The sequence below is a fragment of the Corvus hawaiiensis genome, chromosome Z (assembly GCF_020740725.1).
Source record: "Corvus hawaiiensis isolate bCorHaw1 chromosome Z, bCorHaw1.pri.cur, whole genome shotgun sequence".
Classification (NCBI taxonomy): Eukaryota; Metazoa; Chordata; class Aves; order Passeriformes; family Corvidae; genus Corvus; species Corvus hawaiiensis.
The window spans coordinates 74,312,155-74,329,492 of record NC_063255.1 but is presented as its reverse complement, the minus strand read 5'-3'; the positions used below and the strand labels follow the sequence as shown (position 1 = coordinate 74,329,492).

Sequence of the window (17,338 nt, the reverse complement as noted above, 5' to 3'; positions counted from 1 at the left end):
CCCCTGCACATTGCTCCATTTGCAAAGACCCACCGACTCCCCTCCAGCATCCTGGACCCTCAGGATTCCATCCTTATCAGTTGCAAAGTACCATTTGCCCACAGTTTCTTGATAGCTGTTCAGTGTGACTAATGAGGTTGGCTTCTTCTCCTTGTCTCCATTATGATTAACCTGTCTGGTTTGGGTGTCCACATACTTTGCTTCCCCCTTTTCCTTAGTATCCCATTTGACAAAGTCCTTGATCAGAAAATTACACTGGAATAAAAAAATCCTACACTGTATATACCCTTACCATTTTCTGTGACTCATCAGTTTTGGTTCTCATCTCTGCCTTCCTTATTATTGGTCAGACAAGTTTGTGTCTCTCTGTTCCTGTTTATGGCTTCCTCCTTTTCTTAATATCCCCTTTTGTGTTGAGAAAGTCCCTGATTAGATACCTTAAAGGAGCAGACACTCTTCTTCCACAGATTCTTACAATTAGCACAAGACTGATAAAATTACCATAACGGTGTTACAAAGGAATATGGAACAGAATATACCAGAAAATGTGAAAGAAATTTTTTTATTTTTCAGTTATACAAATAAAAAACAATCCCCATAGATGTACTTGAAATAATACTAACAGTGTCAAACATGACAATTCTGAGAGAATATGTATCAATACTTTAAACCACAGAAATTGTATGATATACACTCAGTAGCAATAATACTGTGCTGGAATGAAGCTCTTTGTAAACGCTCTTCCTTTATCTACATTTATAACAATTGTGCTTTTCCCTACACAAAGTAACAGTGCTCTCAAAAATAAATAATGTGCAATTTCAGAGTTCTATCCTGAAATATGCTAATCTGGATCCCCATCTAGATCCTGGACATGTCTCTCCCAGGAAAGTCACCGCAAAGTGTGCTTAGCACTTTGCTAGATCAACCACTAAAATAGGTACCGAACCCGCACCTGTTTTTCTTCAAATTGCAGTCAATTAGAGAAAAAGTACTGATCTCAAGCACATGTTGCTTATATGGTTTAACAAAAGAAGGATACAGTATTATGCATCAGTCTCAGATTTGAAAGGTTCAGTAGATCTTGTATCTGGAGAGTGGCTCAGAGCTGTGGGAGAGAACTGTCCCAAAGCTGAAAAGGTAACAATCAAACATTTATCTATTATTTTTATGAAACATGAAAGACTGTCACAGAAACATTAACATGTATCTTAATAAGCAATTTACAATCAATTTATCTGAATGAAATCAAGTTGTTTAATGCAAAGCTGCCGTAAGCTTTGGAAAAATACACATGTTCTGCTGTCTTGATTTAATTTCCAGTTCTTATTTTTAATGTACATTTAGGAACCACATCTGGCAATTGAAATAGCTGATGAGAGGATAAATTTGAGGAACACTCAGAACACAACTGATTGGCACTTCAGTTGTTTCTCACCAGGGCAGATAACATTACAACATTAGGGATCTTTCTTTTTATCCTACTACTTTGTATTAGTTGTTGATAGTGTTGGATTATAAAAGTGGTAATTATAATATAAAGCGATCATCTGCTTTGTGCTCTGTGGGCAGCAGATGTGTGAATGTAGATAAACAACAGGAATCACCTAAGGCAGCTACAGAGGCTTAAGATGTTGGTTGCTGACCAGTGAAGGACCACGAAATGAAATCTGTTCCACCTCAAAGCCTCTGTACAGCAGTTAAGCCTTTGCTGCTATGCCCTGGGTCACCTTTAGGGAAAAAATCACATAGCGGAAGTAATCTGTCTTTTTCATTTAGGTCCTGGGGTGCCTTAACAGAAATGCTCCAAGAGCCCCAGGAGGTATAAGGGAAAGGTAAGAAGGGTGTCTGCAATGAGTCCACTGCTATAGCTTCCCAGCTGTAGAGTGCAAACAACAGGGAAAATCCTGGGCATGTCTCACCTCAGGTTGCCTCAGACCAAGCAGAAACTGGTGGTCACAAACCACCTCAAAACAAACAATTTGTAGCACAGCAAACCACACACCAGGGAGCCCCTCAGAATCTTTGGGCTCCACATGGACGCAGGTCTTATACAAGAACAATAGTGTAAATTGACCCCTAGTACTTGTGAAAACCTGCACAAAGACCACAACTGCTACTTGCCTCAGAGAATGGTTTGAGACCCACTCCTCACTACATCACACCTCAGCTCAGGACAAAGTGAGGCAGGTGAGGAAGAGATGTCCTGGTGTAGAGTCCCATGGTTTTGGAAGGGAGGCACACCTAGGTGCTGGTTTGAGGGGAGAGTGCTATGAGAAGGATGAATACAGGTAACAGCAGAGAGCCCTGAGCCCATGGCTCACAGTGCCCAAATGTGCAGTACTGAAGATGGAAAGCCTGCAGAAGATGAGGTTAAGGCTCAGTTTTGAGGAGGTATGGGAAAACTGTTGTCTTGGAAGTAGGTGCTACTGTCATGTCTTGTGCCAAACCAAGTCAGAGAAATTTAGTGATAGGGTAAAAACCTGGACTCCATGGCTTAGGTACTAAAGTTAACTTCACTTGTGGAAAATCAAATGTGAAGCATGCAGAACAGGCGTAGGCCAAGATTTAATTTGTCTGCTGACTTTTAAAGGCAAATTCTGTCACCTATCTTTCTATTTACATGATATTCTTTTCATTTATTCATTTACACAAATATTTTTTTTTACTGCCAAGGAATTAGAGAGTCCCCATGGACTTTGTTGTCAGATACATAATCGATTGGCATATTCAAACCTTCCATGAGGGGAACAAAATCACCTGTCAGTTAATATTTTAGACTACTTGAGCTTCCTGTTTGTCAATGGCCTGACACTAGAAAGAAGAAAAGACATTCCCAGAAGAGAAAGCTAAGCAGATTTTTCTCTGACCTTCTGATAGACTGGCAATCTGTGAATTCTTTATTTCAATAGCAACTTTGTCAATGTATGTGAAATATGCTTTTCATAGCAAAACCCTAACAGCAAGAACAGGAATATGTTCACTCTCCATCAAAGAAATAACCTTGTATTAAAATGAAGGCATACATAGTGAACAAATAGCACCCTCTGGTTTATCAACAACAAATTAAATACATTCCAGTCTCCATAGCTGTTTAGCTCCTCATGATGCCTTGGTTTCAGTGAGTTTCATGTTAGGACCACTTATCACACATTAGCATGTGGCCAAAGTAAACTGTCCTGGGTACGAGAGCCTGGTGAATAAGGAAAGATGTTACTGTGTCTTACATATAGCAGAACTGACTTTCTACTTCCTGTAATATTTGGCTGCAAGGCAGTGATTTAGCTACCAAATTTGCATAATCACAGATCTCCAATCATGCAGGACGAAATACATGAACTTAAGAGGAGAAAATGGGTAATAAAGAGCATTTTCAGCTAGTAAATGTTTGTGAGTGTGGTGATACATATGAAATTGCACAAACTAATTCAAAATTCAGTAGATACACTGAATATCATATTTGGAGACCAGGATCTAATGTAGATCTGAAAACATAACAAGAAAATACCCATACATTATACCTGCATACCTACTCCCTAGCCAAGGAAAGATGTGAAACCATTATGTTACCCATTTATGTGCTCTTTTAGCACTAAAACATATAATAGGATAACAGGTTTTGCTTCTTAATGTACGCTGTACTGATACTCCACCCTCTCCTATGCTCCTGTAATTTCTTGTTCTCTTTTTTTGGAAAGAAGGAAGTGAAAGAACTCTTGGTTTTGTGGATAAACAAGACTGTTGATCCAAAAAAAACACTGTGAGATAATGCAGCTCTGTGATATTTCAGTCAGTTACACATCAGAACATCTAGATGATACAAAAGAGTTACATTAAATAAAGAGATCACCTAACAGCATTAGAAATTTCAAAGAATTGTATGATCTGCAGTTTTTTCCATTAATTGGCTAGGTCTTTTTTTTCTTTAGTTCCAGTGTCACCTGAGTTTCTTTAGACTTTTCCTTTCTACCAGGAATAAAACTGTATATATATACACATATATATTTGAATGTATGAAGTAATTTCTTTACTCCTGCAGATTTTTCTGAAGAATTCTATATGCAAAGTCAGTAAAGAGGCTTTGCTTTGAGATGCTTAAAAAATATAAATAACAAAGAACATGTTCCCTTAAGCAGCAAAGAAATAGAAATCCACACAATTTCTCCAAGATAAGGAAAAAATGTTTATAAGAGTAATCTTTGGCACCGAAAAGAAGGGCACCCTCTTGTATGTCTTCAAATCTGTACAGGAGAGAAAAACTTCTCTTTAAGTCAGATCAAAATGATATCTGCGTGGTTTCATGTAATGGGTACTGACAACAGGAGCTAGAAAAACAATCGGGATGTTAAAGATTGTATGACAGCAGGATACAACATGATAACACTTGATAAAATATTTGATGTTCCCCTCCACCCTCCCACGCTTATGGATCTTTTTTTCTTAAGACAATTCCATAAGATAAAAACATTTACTTATAACATGCTTGAAATCTTGTAAGGACTCCAAAATTTAAAAGCAACAAAACCCAACCAACGGCAATAAGAAAAACAGCAACAAAAGCTGAGGTTATAATACAAGATCAGAAACAGTTCTCTGACTGAAGGCATTTACTGATTTGTTTGATCTTACAGACTTCACTTTCTCGACTCAAATCTATCATGAAATTTTCTGCCAAAGCCTGATTTATTTGCTCAAGTAAATATTCCATCCACTGGATATTCTTTTGTAGGTTGTCTGATCACAGTGGCAAATTGGCAGGTTCTTTTTCTTCTTTAATACATGATGAATGTGTCACTGCATCCTGTAAACACTACTGAGTATACATTCAAGCTTTGTTCTTAGTGAAAGTGGCACTTACTTGAATCCTTGCAGTCAAGATAGCTTAGTTATATAGCACTTTACAGGTATAATAGCTGGTTATGTACTTCTAATATAACACCTTTTTCCAATGGCTTAGTGGGTATTGAAACAAATCCCCACTGTGGTCCCACTGCCATTGCACATCATCTTTATGATGAGATGGGTATTCTGTATTTATTGTACTTTACATGTGCTTTATTGCTGTACGCATTTCTCTGTTGTTAATTTAAGTGCTCCTCTATTATGTAACACATACAATGTTTTAAACTCTAATGGCATCCTATGAGGACTGGCACTAGAAAAGTACCGATACTTCAGATCATCATAATAATGATACTTGACTGGTTTTCCATGTAAATCCTTTGGGAATGGCCAAAATCCATACAGGTGAATTTCATCACAAAATCTGGTGGCAAGTGTATACATGAGGAGACCAGTGCTGGGTCGTTTAATGTGGACCTTGTTTGTCAGCCAATAGCTGCAAAGAAAGAAAAGGTGCATTAAGAAACTCATATAATTTCATGTGAATAAATCTTGTGAACTTATTTTATCTACTATGCATTCATTTTACACTATGAAAAGGTGAAAGTCTCCTTTTCTCTAAGCTGAGCTCATAATGACACTTCTGACGCACTTTTATTCCTCCTAGAGGAGCTTAAGGGAGACCTTATTTAGCACAGTGCTGAAAAAAACCTGGCCAACTAAGGGACTTAGTTCAGGACTGAATCCTAACACACCACCATATCTGCAGAAGCTAGAAAACTGCAGTCAACCTCCTCAGCCAGATCAGAGAACAGCCTCTTGCTATAAAATCTGACCTGTTGCAGTATCCAATTCATGTGATCAAGTGAGCCCTACACTGAATATTTTATTGGCCTGGTGATTATTTCGCAGATTGCTTGTCTAAATAGCAAATGGAAATGATAAACGTAAGTTGACTGTAACTTCCAGAAGTCAGTAGAAGTGAAGCTTGATTTACTTGCTTGTGATTAAGCACATAAAACTACCTGTTGCTAACAGCAGTCTCCAGATAAGCAACATCTTACACTACTGATTTTTAAAAGGCTTTGTTTTGTACTCATTCACTGGTCTGACTTAGGCTACGGGATAGTTTTCCTGGGCCAGTAACAAGAAGTCTGATTATGGCTTTAAAAGCAGCAGAGTTTTCAAAGAGACAAATGGAAACTTAACTGGATTCCAGCACATAGCTCACACTGGTATCCCCAAAGTCTGTCACCGACATTGCTCTAATGTAATCTCTAACCTTTAAAATCAGAACTTCATTAAAATAATGCCAGCCTATTACTGGTAAAACACTTCTCCCAGGTCTGATTCAATAGAAAGACTGCTAGTACTTTAGGGAAATAAAAAAGGTCACTTAGATTCTTATACCTGGTCATTCTGCTGATTTGGACAAACAACAGCCATGCACACAGCTGTACTGATCAGACTGTGGGAATGTGTGACTGCAAGTAACAGAAGTAAGTATTAGCATTACCACACAAATGTAAAGCCACTGCAGTGTGCCACTGTATTCTTAGTTGTAGGCTGTGAATTGCTTCTACCACAGTCTAAGAAGAAGGTCAAGGAAGATAAGCCTCACCAGACTGGAGTTAGCCTTGTTTTAACTGGGATTACAATAAGGCTGGAACTTAAAACTATACATCCAGAGTGCTATAAAGGCATTAATGATGTAGTAGGAGGAACATCCCACCTCCCAGTATGAAACAGGACAGCAAAACTATATCTTTAATCAAAGATTAAAGTATTTTTAAAGCACCAGATAATATGCAACAGTTAATTTAACCACCCTATTGAAACTGGCCTTCTCAGTTTCATTCTTTGCCAAAACCATAGCTTTGAATCACAGATACATATGCATATGAAAGCTAATTTGGTATTTTTGGTTGGGTTGTTTTTTTGGTTTTTTTTTTCTGTTTTGGGTTTTTGTTGCTGTTGTTGTTGGTTTGGTTTTTTTTGTTTTGGTTTTTTTTTTCATTATACTCAAGTTCATTCTTTAAAAGGTGACGGACCCTGCAAGCAGGAAACAGTTCTGGGCTGAGTGACTGCTTCTCCAAAGCCAGCATAGGGAATGACTCAGAATTCTGCTTGGCTGTAAAAACAGGATGGTAAAAAGCATATTTAAGGAGTGAATGCAACTGGGAATGGGTACATCTACAATGACACATGCATATATCGTTTTTCAGTATCTTCATAAACATGATTTTTAAGACATAAAATGCTAAGCAGTTTGTTTCTCACTCTGATAAACTGAAACTCTGTAACACAGGATAAACCAAAGGAGGGACTCCATTCTAGAAAAGAAATGTTTGTTTATCGGAAAGCTGCTGAAGAAAGAAATTGGAATGCTTTTAGCACTTCACAGATACAGCAAAACAGATTAAAAATAAAAGCTAATTATTTAATTTTTGTGGAAATTGGTATTTGTCTCTTGAGAAGTCAGTACTTTAATCCCATGCAGTCATCCATCTACATGAGTGTTTCTAGCCAAACAGCAATTAAAACTGATGCATCAGGTACTACAGGGTACCACTGCTATCATTCCAGCTGAATTTCACCCTTCCAGGTTGCTCATGGCAGAAAATTAAATTAATAGTAAACAGGTAAATGTTTGAAAAGGAAACTACATCTTACTTAAGCATTTCTGTCCAGAAATAAGTACGTAATTAAGGAAAAAGATGCAATGAAGACCCTCTTAAAATTTTAGAGTATACAAGCATATTTTCTCTTCTGTTTGTTATATTCAGGTATTATACAAAACAGAAGTTTAACTATTTCTTATTTCTTAAAATTGAAAAGATATCCAAACTCTCTCTATATAATGAAAATATAGTACTTGCTGTAATTACTATAAAAATTTTGTAACTTGGGATCGATTATACTTAAAATGAAAAAAAAAAAAAGTAATGCAACAAATGAAACAGTTGGAGGTGCTCAGTGCTCAAGGCTGATGCTTCCTAAAGATCATCTATCTCAGCACATTCCTGGCTCCCAAAGTCTGCTTGAATTAATAAAATTTTCAAGAAGTGACAAAAATCACAAGTAGTCTTTGTGATTTTTGTTCTGAAAAATACATGCAAACTTTTCAGTTGCTCAGGTAGCTATTCTAATGCGAGGTTGAGTTAAGGCTGATTAGGATTGATTGATGTTGCAGATACTTTAACCAATAAGCATCTTTGTACCTGTTTTCAGTTTCCAAAGTTTTATTACAGCTTTAGTTTAAAGCATAAAGATACTCTCCTGATCTACTTTTCTGGGATGCACTCATTTTCTGTTTAAAATTACAACGTGAAGGAAGCAACTAACTATAGAACAGAATGAGAATCTCTCTTGTTTCTCATAACTAATCTCTAGGTCTTCACCCATGACCAATTCCTAATTTTCCAGCTGGATAAGGAATCAGCTTAACTGACAGGACCGGGTGGATCTTACCATGTTAGAAAATAGGCATCGCTGTGAAGACTGTAACTGCCCCTGCAGTGCACCACTACACACACTCGTTTCCTTCATGCCTCATGCTAAAACAACTCCTTTGTGGGGCCTAAAGGCTGAATTTATTGAAGGTTACTGAATGTGCCAATGCATAAACACCCTTTAAATCTATAATTTTTGTGACTTGAAGTTGAGTAGCTCGAATTCAAAGAGATCTCACATCAAATTACTTTAAAATAGATGGCTGATGGTAGTGTAGTAAAGACATTGGCAAGATACCATGAATTTCAGGTTATGCTCAAAAGTTAAAAGTAACCTCTAGCGGTAAGTGAAAAACAGCACAAATAGAGAGTATCCTGAACTATCTGCAATGAAAGGAAGGTCAGGTCAGTACTTAGGTCCATGTATTGCATTTTATAAAATTGTCATTAATAAATACCATGTTTGCAACAGGTAACTAAAAAATGCCACAGTACATTGTAAGAGTAAAGGTCACCCTGCTGACAGTAAGGGACTGCTAAAAATGCCTCTTCCATGTAAAAAGCTATATTTGAGCTGGTACTGGTTCCTGTAACAATGTCATTGTGCTCCTACTATCATTCTGTCTATTTTCACCTCAGCTCCTCATCCCAAATCCAAGCATCTTTGCCTCCAAAACTTCTCACCCACTTCAGACCTATTAGTTAGTGAGCCATGGCAACACATCTGAGACCTCTTTCACACAGTCCAATATAGATCTCTCTTCTAGAATCCTTTCTTTGTACATGCACACTTTAAATAGATTTCACATGCTTTTAAAATCTGAACAGTGATCTCTTGCATGTTTCACTCTATTTTACATTAAAAAATGCATATATGCATTCTAGAAGAATTTAAGTAGCAGAAATGTTAGTCATTAAGGAGTAATATTAACATTAAGGAGTAATGTTAACATTAAGGAATTACGCCAGGATGGTAAGCAAAGTAAGGAGTAGCAGCAGGATCACAGAGCAGGGCCATCAGAAGGAAGGTTTACATGGCATCTCACAGTGAGAAAGTCCTTGTACCTCTTTGTTGAAAAAATGTGTTTCACTGGATTTTTGGGCTGAAAATGACCTTGATGGGATGCAGATTTTTGATATTTCTATTAGTACTGGAGAGAAATACTGTCAATAATGGATTTGTGTCAGCCTTATTCTAGTACTTTCTGATGCTTTAGACATACATGTTTTTTCCTTCCTTTTTATTGTTATTACCTTAATGAAACCTAGTTCTTATATGCAGTTCCACACCCTAAATAAAATAAATGTTTTAAAATTCTGTATGTAAAAATGTAATTTTTGTCAAATATCCTTCTTTGTCTCTACTGTGATAACATGAAAAGCCATAAAAAATAGGAAAAAAAATTATTTTAAATTGAGGCACTAGTACAAAACCTAACATCTCAGTAATAATGACTTTTACAAGAATCATGAGATTATTCCTATTGGAAGGGATGTCAGCAGACCTCTGACCAACCTTTGACAGATCTCAGTCCAATCTCTGTCTCCAAGTAGGGTTCCTCAGCCACTGCTGGCTGGGCCTGTGCTCCAGCTCAACTAGCTTTGTTGCTTTGTAGCTCTCTGCTCAGCTTGCTTCAGTTGGCCAGTGTCTTTCCTGCTTTAAGGGGCCCATAGGTGCTTGAGTACTCCTTCTACACTTAAAAAAAGCAGTGAAGAAAGTAAAAGTGTGCCCTGATGAATATGAGATACATAAATTATTTACAACCATAAGCATTGTTAAAAGATTACTTTGACACTTATATTGGTCTTTGAGTTTACGGAACCTCAATATTTTGGCCTTTAAAAATTCTGCCAGATCAAAATAACCCCCTATGGTTAAATATACAGTCAAATCCACCAGACTTTCACCTATATCTAGCAAGATATCCTCACATTTATGAAAATTGAATGTTCTACTATCAGCATGATTGCCAGAGGAATGTCAATTGAATAGCATGTTGCTACCTGATAATGACTTCCTGCAGCCATTGACAAAAATTAAATGAAAATAAAACCATAGATATCTGTTTTAAAAATAGTTAATGTTAAAATGATCTTCTGGAGAGACTCTATTACAATGACTAATACATACAATAATTGATGCCAATCATCATTACATTATATGAATACTGGGGAATTCACATTACAATTGTTTATCCTGCTACTGTGGAATAGATGACTTCTGACTAAATTAAAACATGAGATGTGCTTTCCCATGGCTGTACTCAGAATGAAGTGCTGTCTCAGACAAAGAAAATCAGATATGATGGGTTACATTCAAATACCAGGTAATTTAGTGTACTTAGCATATATATTTGCCTTATCTACAAATTCCACAAGATATCATAGTATAAATAGATTCAGAATCTGGTTACATATATTTCAATGGATTTTGAATTCCTTGTTCTGGACAGGGCTGAATCTGAGGAAACATTCATGTTTCAACTCTGAATAGCTCAAAAGATTATATACTGAGCTCTGTTTCTTGAGATGTCCAAGCTGATCTTCAAGTAAAACTACTCAACACACCTGGCTGTCACTGAAATTCTGTTCCTTTTACAGACAGAGAAAATATTTTTAAAAAGAGCTTTCTGAGAAATCATATATGGAATTTGAGAAGTTAAAATATTAATAAAAAGGTAGTGGAAAAAAGATTTTGAAAGATGACAAAACATCTCACTGTTACTCAAGAGTGTCTGTGTGAGAAGCTAGAGGATGTATATTGTCTTGATCACACTTCCTCAAAAAATACTTCACAACAAGACAAGACAGGGTAAAGCAACATACGCTATCAGAAGAATAAAGTAACTTCTGTATGAGAAGAGAATAAATAGAGTAGCTTGAAAAAGAGACAACTAGGTGGGGAGATGGCAAAACGCTCCAAAATTAGGAAGTGTGTAAAGGTGGCAAATAGGAATTTAACTACTACTTTAACATAAGCACTGTAACATAAAGCGCTATGGACTCATCTGTCCTAGGGTGATGTTATGAAGCTGCTTTATGCCTTAACTGTCCGCTCAGTGCCCAAGGACGCTGTTTCTCTAAGATGGACCCGGGGCTGGAGCCATGGGACCGAGTGCGGGGCAGTTTAACGGGGCCCAGCGGCTCCAGGGGCTCGGCGGGGCTGGGGAGGGAGTGCGCTGGGAGCGCTGTGCTGCTCTTTGGGTTTCCTTTGTGTTCCGGCTAGCTGGAAAAAGGTTCTGTTGGATTTTTTTCCTGTTCCTTTTTCCCTTTTCTTCCCCTTGCCTCACTGACTCCCTTCCCTCCTCGCCAGTCCGGGGAGCCTGCAGGGGTGGCCCCGGCGGGCCCGCGGGGCCGCCCCGGCTGGTCCGAACCCACGTGTCTGCTCCCTCTCCGGGAATGTGTTGTATTTTGAGGGGTTTTAAGAATCCTGTTCTACCCTGTTTTGTTTGTGTGTTAATAAATAGTTTGGTTTCTTTTTCCGACTTTCACTTCTTGAGACTCATTTGTCTCATTGACGGAGGAAAAGGGGAGGCCCTTTTCCCTTCAGAGGGGACACTTATTCCAGAGTGTTTCCTCCTGAAGTTTTGTCTCAAAAACTGAGACATCAGTAAAGTCATTTATTAGCAGGTCTGAAATAAACAGATGGAAGTACTTTTTACACACTGTAACACTGAACTAGGAATTCATGGTGTGCAGGTTTGGGCAAACTTGGAAATATATCCTCTGAGAGAAGGCAGGTTACAACCATCCCTCCCCCCACCAGGTTCGGGAAAAAATGAATTTTCCTTGAAAGAAAGTGAAAGAGATAAAAACTATTTATTTAACAAATACACAGGAAAAGGATAATAATGCTAAATAATAATAAAACCTCTCACTCTGCTGAGAGAAACCTTGGAAAATTTCAGAGTCCTTCCGTAGATCTCCCTCTCCTTGGAGCTCGGATGGGGTGGTGGGCCCACCGCCAGGGCCAAGGCTTCAGCAGAAAATCCTCCCAATGTATTCTGATGTTGAAGCCGTCCAGCAGAGAAGACGGGAAAAATCAGACCCCCAGAAAAACAAAGTTCAACTCTCCGGAAGAAAAGGAGCTGAAAAACTGGCTGGAAAGCCGGCTGGAAAGAAAGCAAGCCAGGTGCTTCCCTCCGCTCTCTCTCTCCTGCTGCAGCTGAATGCAGAGAGCTGTCTCTATGTGTCCTTGAAAACATGAAAACAAACTGCAAAGCGGCTTTGAAGAAGTTTTGCTCAGTCTTGTCTCTCTCCCCTCTCAGGCTCAGTTAAAGGCATAGAAAGGCATAAAACTAATTTCAGGGCATAGAGAAGCGATATGGGATACAACATCATAAAGTAACCCCAAGACACATGGCAATAGAATGTTTTGGATGCTGTTGGCCAACTAAAAAACCCACAACTTGTCAATGTTCACAAACCCAGTGGTGCTGATGAAGCTCTTTCTCAAAGGTTTGCTAAGCTGCTGGCCATGGGAGCATATATCACAGGGTAATCTTTCCTCTGTTTCTAATTTTTCTTCTAAGTTTCTGTGTTGGCACCTGGCACTGGTTAAGTCTACAGGCTAGAAAGGGATCTCTTAAATAGCCACTTTTATGTTCTTGGACCCAACATCTGTTTTCTAAAGAAGGTGTTAGGGCACCTAACCTATCTTCCTCAAACTCAAAGGACAAATCCTTTTCTTGTGCTTTCTTGTCTTCAGTGGGATTAATCACACCAATGATATGAAAAACCCTACAACTGACCCTCTCAATTTATGTGAATGTTTCAATTAAAAATGGACTATTTGGCTTTTTCTTACTGAGATATGCTTTGCGCAGAATGCTGCACAAGGAATCTAAAGTGTAAAATAATTAAATTGTGAACAACAACACAGAAAATGTGACAGCCAGCACAAAAACACTGCTGAGTGTTTGCACAAGATCTACTTGACAGTTTTCAGTGTACAATATTTTCAAAGAGCATACATAAAAAACCTGTTTCATTAAAACAAATGAAGAACTGAAACTCCATCAGAGCTCTACCCAAGAAGTCAGGATTCTGTCCTGATCTGATCTGCCTCTTTAGTAGTTAGAAATATTCTCTGTGATATACTGCACTACAGGACAACAAGGGTTGTAAGTAAGGGCTACTTACTTACGTCTCTAGTGAAACTTGCTAAGAATATCCATCGATATATTTTTAAAATTATTTAAGCCCTTAGGAATCTATTTACATGAAAAAGAGACCTGAACCTTTGCCAGTAAATATGGTTAGTCTTCTGGTGCACAGAGACTGAAACATCTATCCTTGCTTCAGAATCATGAAAGTCATCAACTGACACTCTAGCACAGTACACGCCTCTGCTAGTGTTGCTTGCTCAACGCATGCACAAAACCATTTTCAAGAATGAAACATAGCCTAATTTTAGAAGAAATAATCTATAAATAATTTGAGATCACAGATACACTAGATGTGCACACAGACACATAGCAAAGGTGCAGCAAAACAGACCTAGAGTACATTTTACAGGCTTAGAAAGTCAAGAGAGACACTTTTTCCCGTGTCTCAACATCCTCATGATAAAATATTTCTGCCTTCTATCTAATGCAAACATACCTTCTTTCAGTTCAAAACCACTGTCCTTTGTCCTATCACTACAGACCTTGGTAAAAAGTCTCTCCCTCTCCAGCTTTCTTGTAGGCTCCCATCAAGTACTGGAAGGCCACAATAAGGTCTCCCTAGTGTGTTCTCTTCTCCAGGCTCAGCAAGCCCAGCTCTCTCTACCCTTCTTCAGAGGAGGGATGCTCCAGCCCTCTGATTGTTTCTGTGTCCCTGCTCTATATCCACTCCAGCAGGTCCCTTTCTTTTTTCCTGCTGAAGACTCCAGAGCCAGATGCAAGACTCTAGGTGGGGTCTAAGCAGAGCAAAATTGGGCAGAATGAAGTCCCTCAAATTGCTGGCCATGCTCCTTTTGATGCGGCCTAGGATGCAATTTGCTTTCTGGGCTGTGAGTGTATATTTCCAGCCCATATACATATAAAGACATGTTAATGTTTCCTTCAGGTTAAGAAATTCTAATCTGCTCAAAAAACCTTTTTAATTTTTTTTTTTAATCAATTTGCAGCCATAAACTAGAATCCACTAGTGATAAACAGGATTGTGACAATTTTTCTTTTACTCCCCATACAGACATTATAAATTAATGAATTACCTTCATAATTATAAAATGGAAGTCAGTGTGTCAGTGTGTAAGTTTAAATCAACCTTTTGATTAATACAGATTGAACCTGCATCAAGTAAACTATTTTTTGTTATACATTTGTTAAAAACTGCTAGCACTACTGGCTTTTTTTTTCCCCCTTACAATTCCAACAGTTGACTCCTTATTATTTTGTATTTTATCTTGTTCCCTGAAACCATTTAAAGACATGTAAATATTAAGGACTAAGATAAAACCTTAAAAATGTTGGAGAACACTTGAACAGTGTGACTGTTAGATGTACAAATGGTGATCAACAAGCATACATATGACTCTGAGTATTTGAAATGTCAAATAGGAGATGTTTTTAGATGGTACATACACAGGCAAATCTAAGCTAAATACAGTGTCTGTAGCAACATACAGTAGCAATGATAAAACAAAAAAGAGAAAGCATCTGATTAATTAGGAAGAAATAGAAACATCAAGTTGAATACCAAATCTGAACAACTATTTGCCTTAATTTTACAGTTCTCCTTTCTTCTGTGATTCATTCTTTCTGCATGAAACCTCGAAAGATAAACTGCTTACCTATATCTATAGTTATAAAGCACAGCTACAAAAGAAAAAACCCTGGAAAAGTTGTGTGGTATTGCCATTCTGGAAAGAACACTGGGCCCAATTCTAAGAAAACATGTATGAAATAGGTAAAAAAAGGCAACTATATTTCAAATAAATAGGGCTACAAATGGTTTCAGAGGGAGTCAGTGGCCTTTTCTCCTCTTGTATAGGGGGTAAGTATTACTTATTCTCTTCTCTAAAAAGGATACTGGTATTAGTTTGGATTAAACAGAAGCAATGAAGCAATGGGATGATTCGTAATCAGATAGAAGATAGCACAACAATATTTTATTGGTTTTGAAAACTAAATTTTCTACTCAGTAAAATAAGACTCCCTACCACTCTTCTACACACAGAAATGTATGTTAAGGTAGGGGAAATAAGCATGGAAGAAGAAAAAAGTGTCAGGCAAAAAACCCCAAATGTGTAGTGTACAGAAAAACCCCAGCATTTCCTATCAGCAACATGAGAAGGCAGTCACAGGAAAGAGATATTGTCAGGTTTAGGACATTTATAGCCTAAGCTTGTATTTTGACTCATGTTCATGCTGGGTCTGTTTTAGAAGCAGACTCCTCCATTGAAGGAAAGGCTTGGCTGTGAGTGATAACAACCGCTACAAAGAATTCCTTTGTCCTTCACTCTTCTAGGGCTCCTTTTCCACTTAGGGGTGGCATAAGAGACAGTGCTACTGGTCCCTACTACTGGAACATTTTATGGACCTAGGGGTTGATCCAGACCAGCTGTGACAGCTGGTTGGCTTCCTTGGCAGGGATTTTATCTGTGGCATCAGGAAGGTTGATATCAGCAGCCATCTTCAAGTTGAACAACAGCAACACAAGCCGACTCTGTGACCTCTTCTATTGCTGGAGCTAAACTGAGAAATCTGAACCCAAGAGCATACCCCACCTGGCCCACAGGGGCAACTTTAACAGGCAGAGATCAGGCAGGATGATAAATGAACAGCCTACTTTCTATCAGCCATATTCCCTCCCCGAAAGAGCCCTTACTCTACTTCTTAGAGTAGCTATTCAAGACTCATAAAGACTATTGAAGCAGTCCCTTGACAGGAAACCTTGATAATGTGTTGCAGTGGGGATACTGCAACATGCATATATCAAACCAGGAGTCCCGTGGAAAGGAAATATATATGGAGGGACAGATTCTTGATAGCTGTTTCAGAAAGATGTTTATTTCTCCAGCCGCATGGCCGGGGCTCTGCTGAGGAACTGTCCCAGTCACGGGACCAAGGGTCCTTCTGCCCGCGCAGGGAACACAAACCAACCAATGGGAACGAGGCTGAGCAGGGGCAGGGAAACCCCGTGTCTGTGCCCTCAGGGCCCCTCTCCCAGGGCTACACGGCAGGGGAGGGACCCCAACAATAATGCCTTAGGTAAGCAAAGGTACTGCAGCCAAGAAATGAATTTGACTCATGTTCCGCACAGTAACTTGGTTACACAAAACCAATGCCATTAGGTATGCATAACCAAATGTTCATGTTAATCTTGAACTTCTGTGTCCTGGGGTTCTGACTTTTTCTAGGAATTGGTGAGGGCATAACAAAATGGCATAATATTTCATGAAAAATTACCACAGAAAAAAGAGTCTATTTCCCAAGCCAAAGATAGGCAAATGGAGTGAAAGGAATTTGGTTTGTAAAAAGAGTGTAATGATTGGATAAAACTCTTCAACTATATTAGTGAAAACTTGTCTGGGAAAGCCATGTCAAATTAAAAACACGGAAAAATCTTCTGTTAGAACAAAGATATAACAAATTCAGTTAAAGGATAGTAGACTAAAAAAGAATTATGCAATCTTACTGCAAAGTTGTAACAATAATGTGTATCAGACTGACTAGGGACATTGCTAAGTGCTTTGAAACACACAGGTAACTTTAGATTAAATTAATAAAATACCGATTTCAAAATTAATTTCAAAATATTAATTCTTAATATTGTATGAAATAAAATTCATAATATAAAATATTAATTCTTCTTATTTTATGAAGGCATTACTACAACTTATAATTGATTAGCATTTTTCCTATGAAAATTTCAACAGAATATTACTGGAGGAGTGTAATTAAAATTAGTAACTTGTCCTAATTCTAGCTTTCACCATTAGATCTAGTCTTTCCTACTGAATGAATATCTGTTCTTATGCTAATGGCCAGTAAATGTATTTCTGTAACAGAAAAAAAATCCTATCTAACTAATTTTCTCCCTTTTCAAAACAATGC

The 17,338-nt window shown here is 38.1% G+C and overlaps 1 protein-coding gene across 4 annotated transcripts in view; it reads right to left on the bottom strand.

The window, feature by feature from the left end:
* Positions 1–17,338, bottom strand: part of ST8SIA4 (ST8 alpha-N-acetyl-neuraminide alpha-2,8-sialyltransferase 4) — an 87,259-nt gene that overhangs the window by 28,223 nt on the left and 41,698 nt on the right. Inside the window, exons 5-6 of one of the 4 annotated variants that reach the window (XM_048291260.1) lie at positions 5,203–5,338; positions 547–1,132 (exon numbers count right to left, since the gene is read on the bottom strand). The exons of 1 other annotated variant lie outside the window; for it this stretch is intronic. In XM_048291260.1, the coding sequence (XP_048147217.1) occupies positions 1,103–1,132; positions 5,203–5,338 (166 nt within the window). In that variant the 3' untranslated portion in view covers positions 547–1,102. Of the gene's footprint in view, positions 1–546; positions 5,339–6,252; positions 6,327–17,338 lie in introns of those variants that run through there. 2 more of the 4 variants (XM_048291262.1, XM_048291259.1) reach the window with 2 other exon arrangements.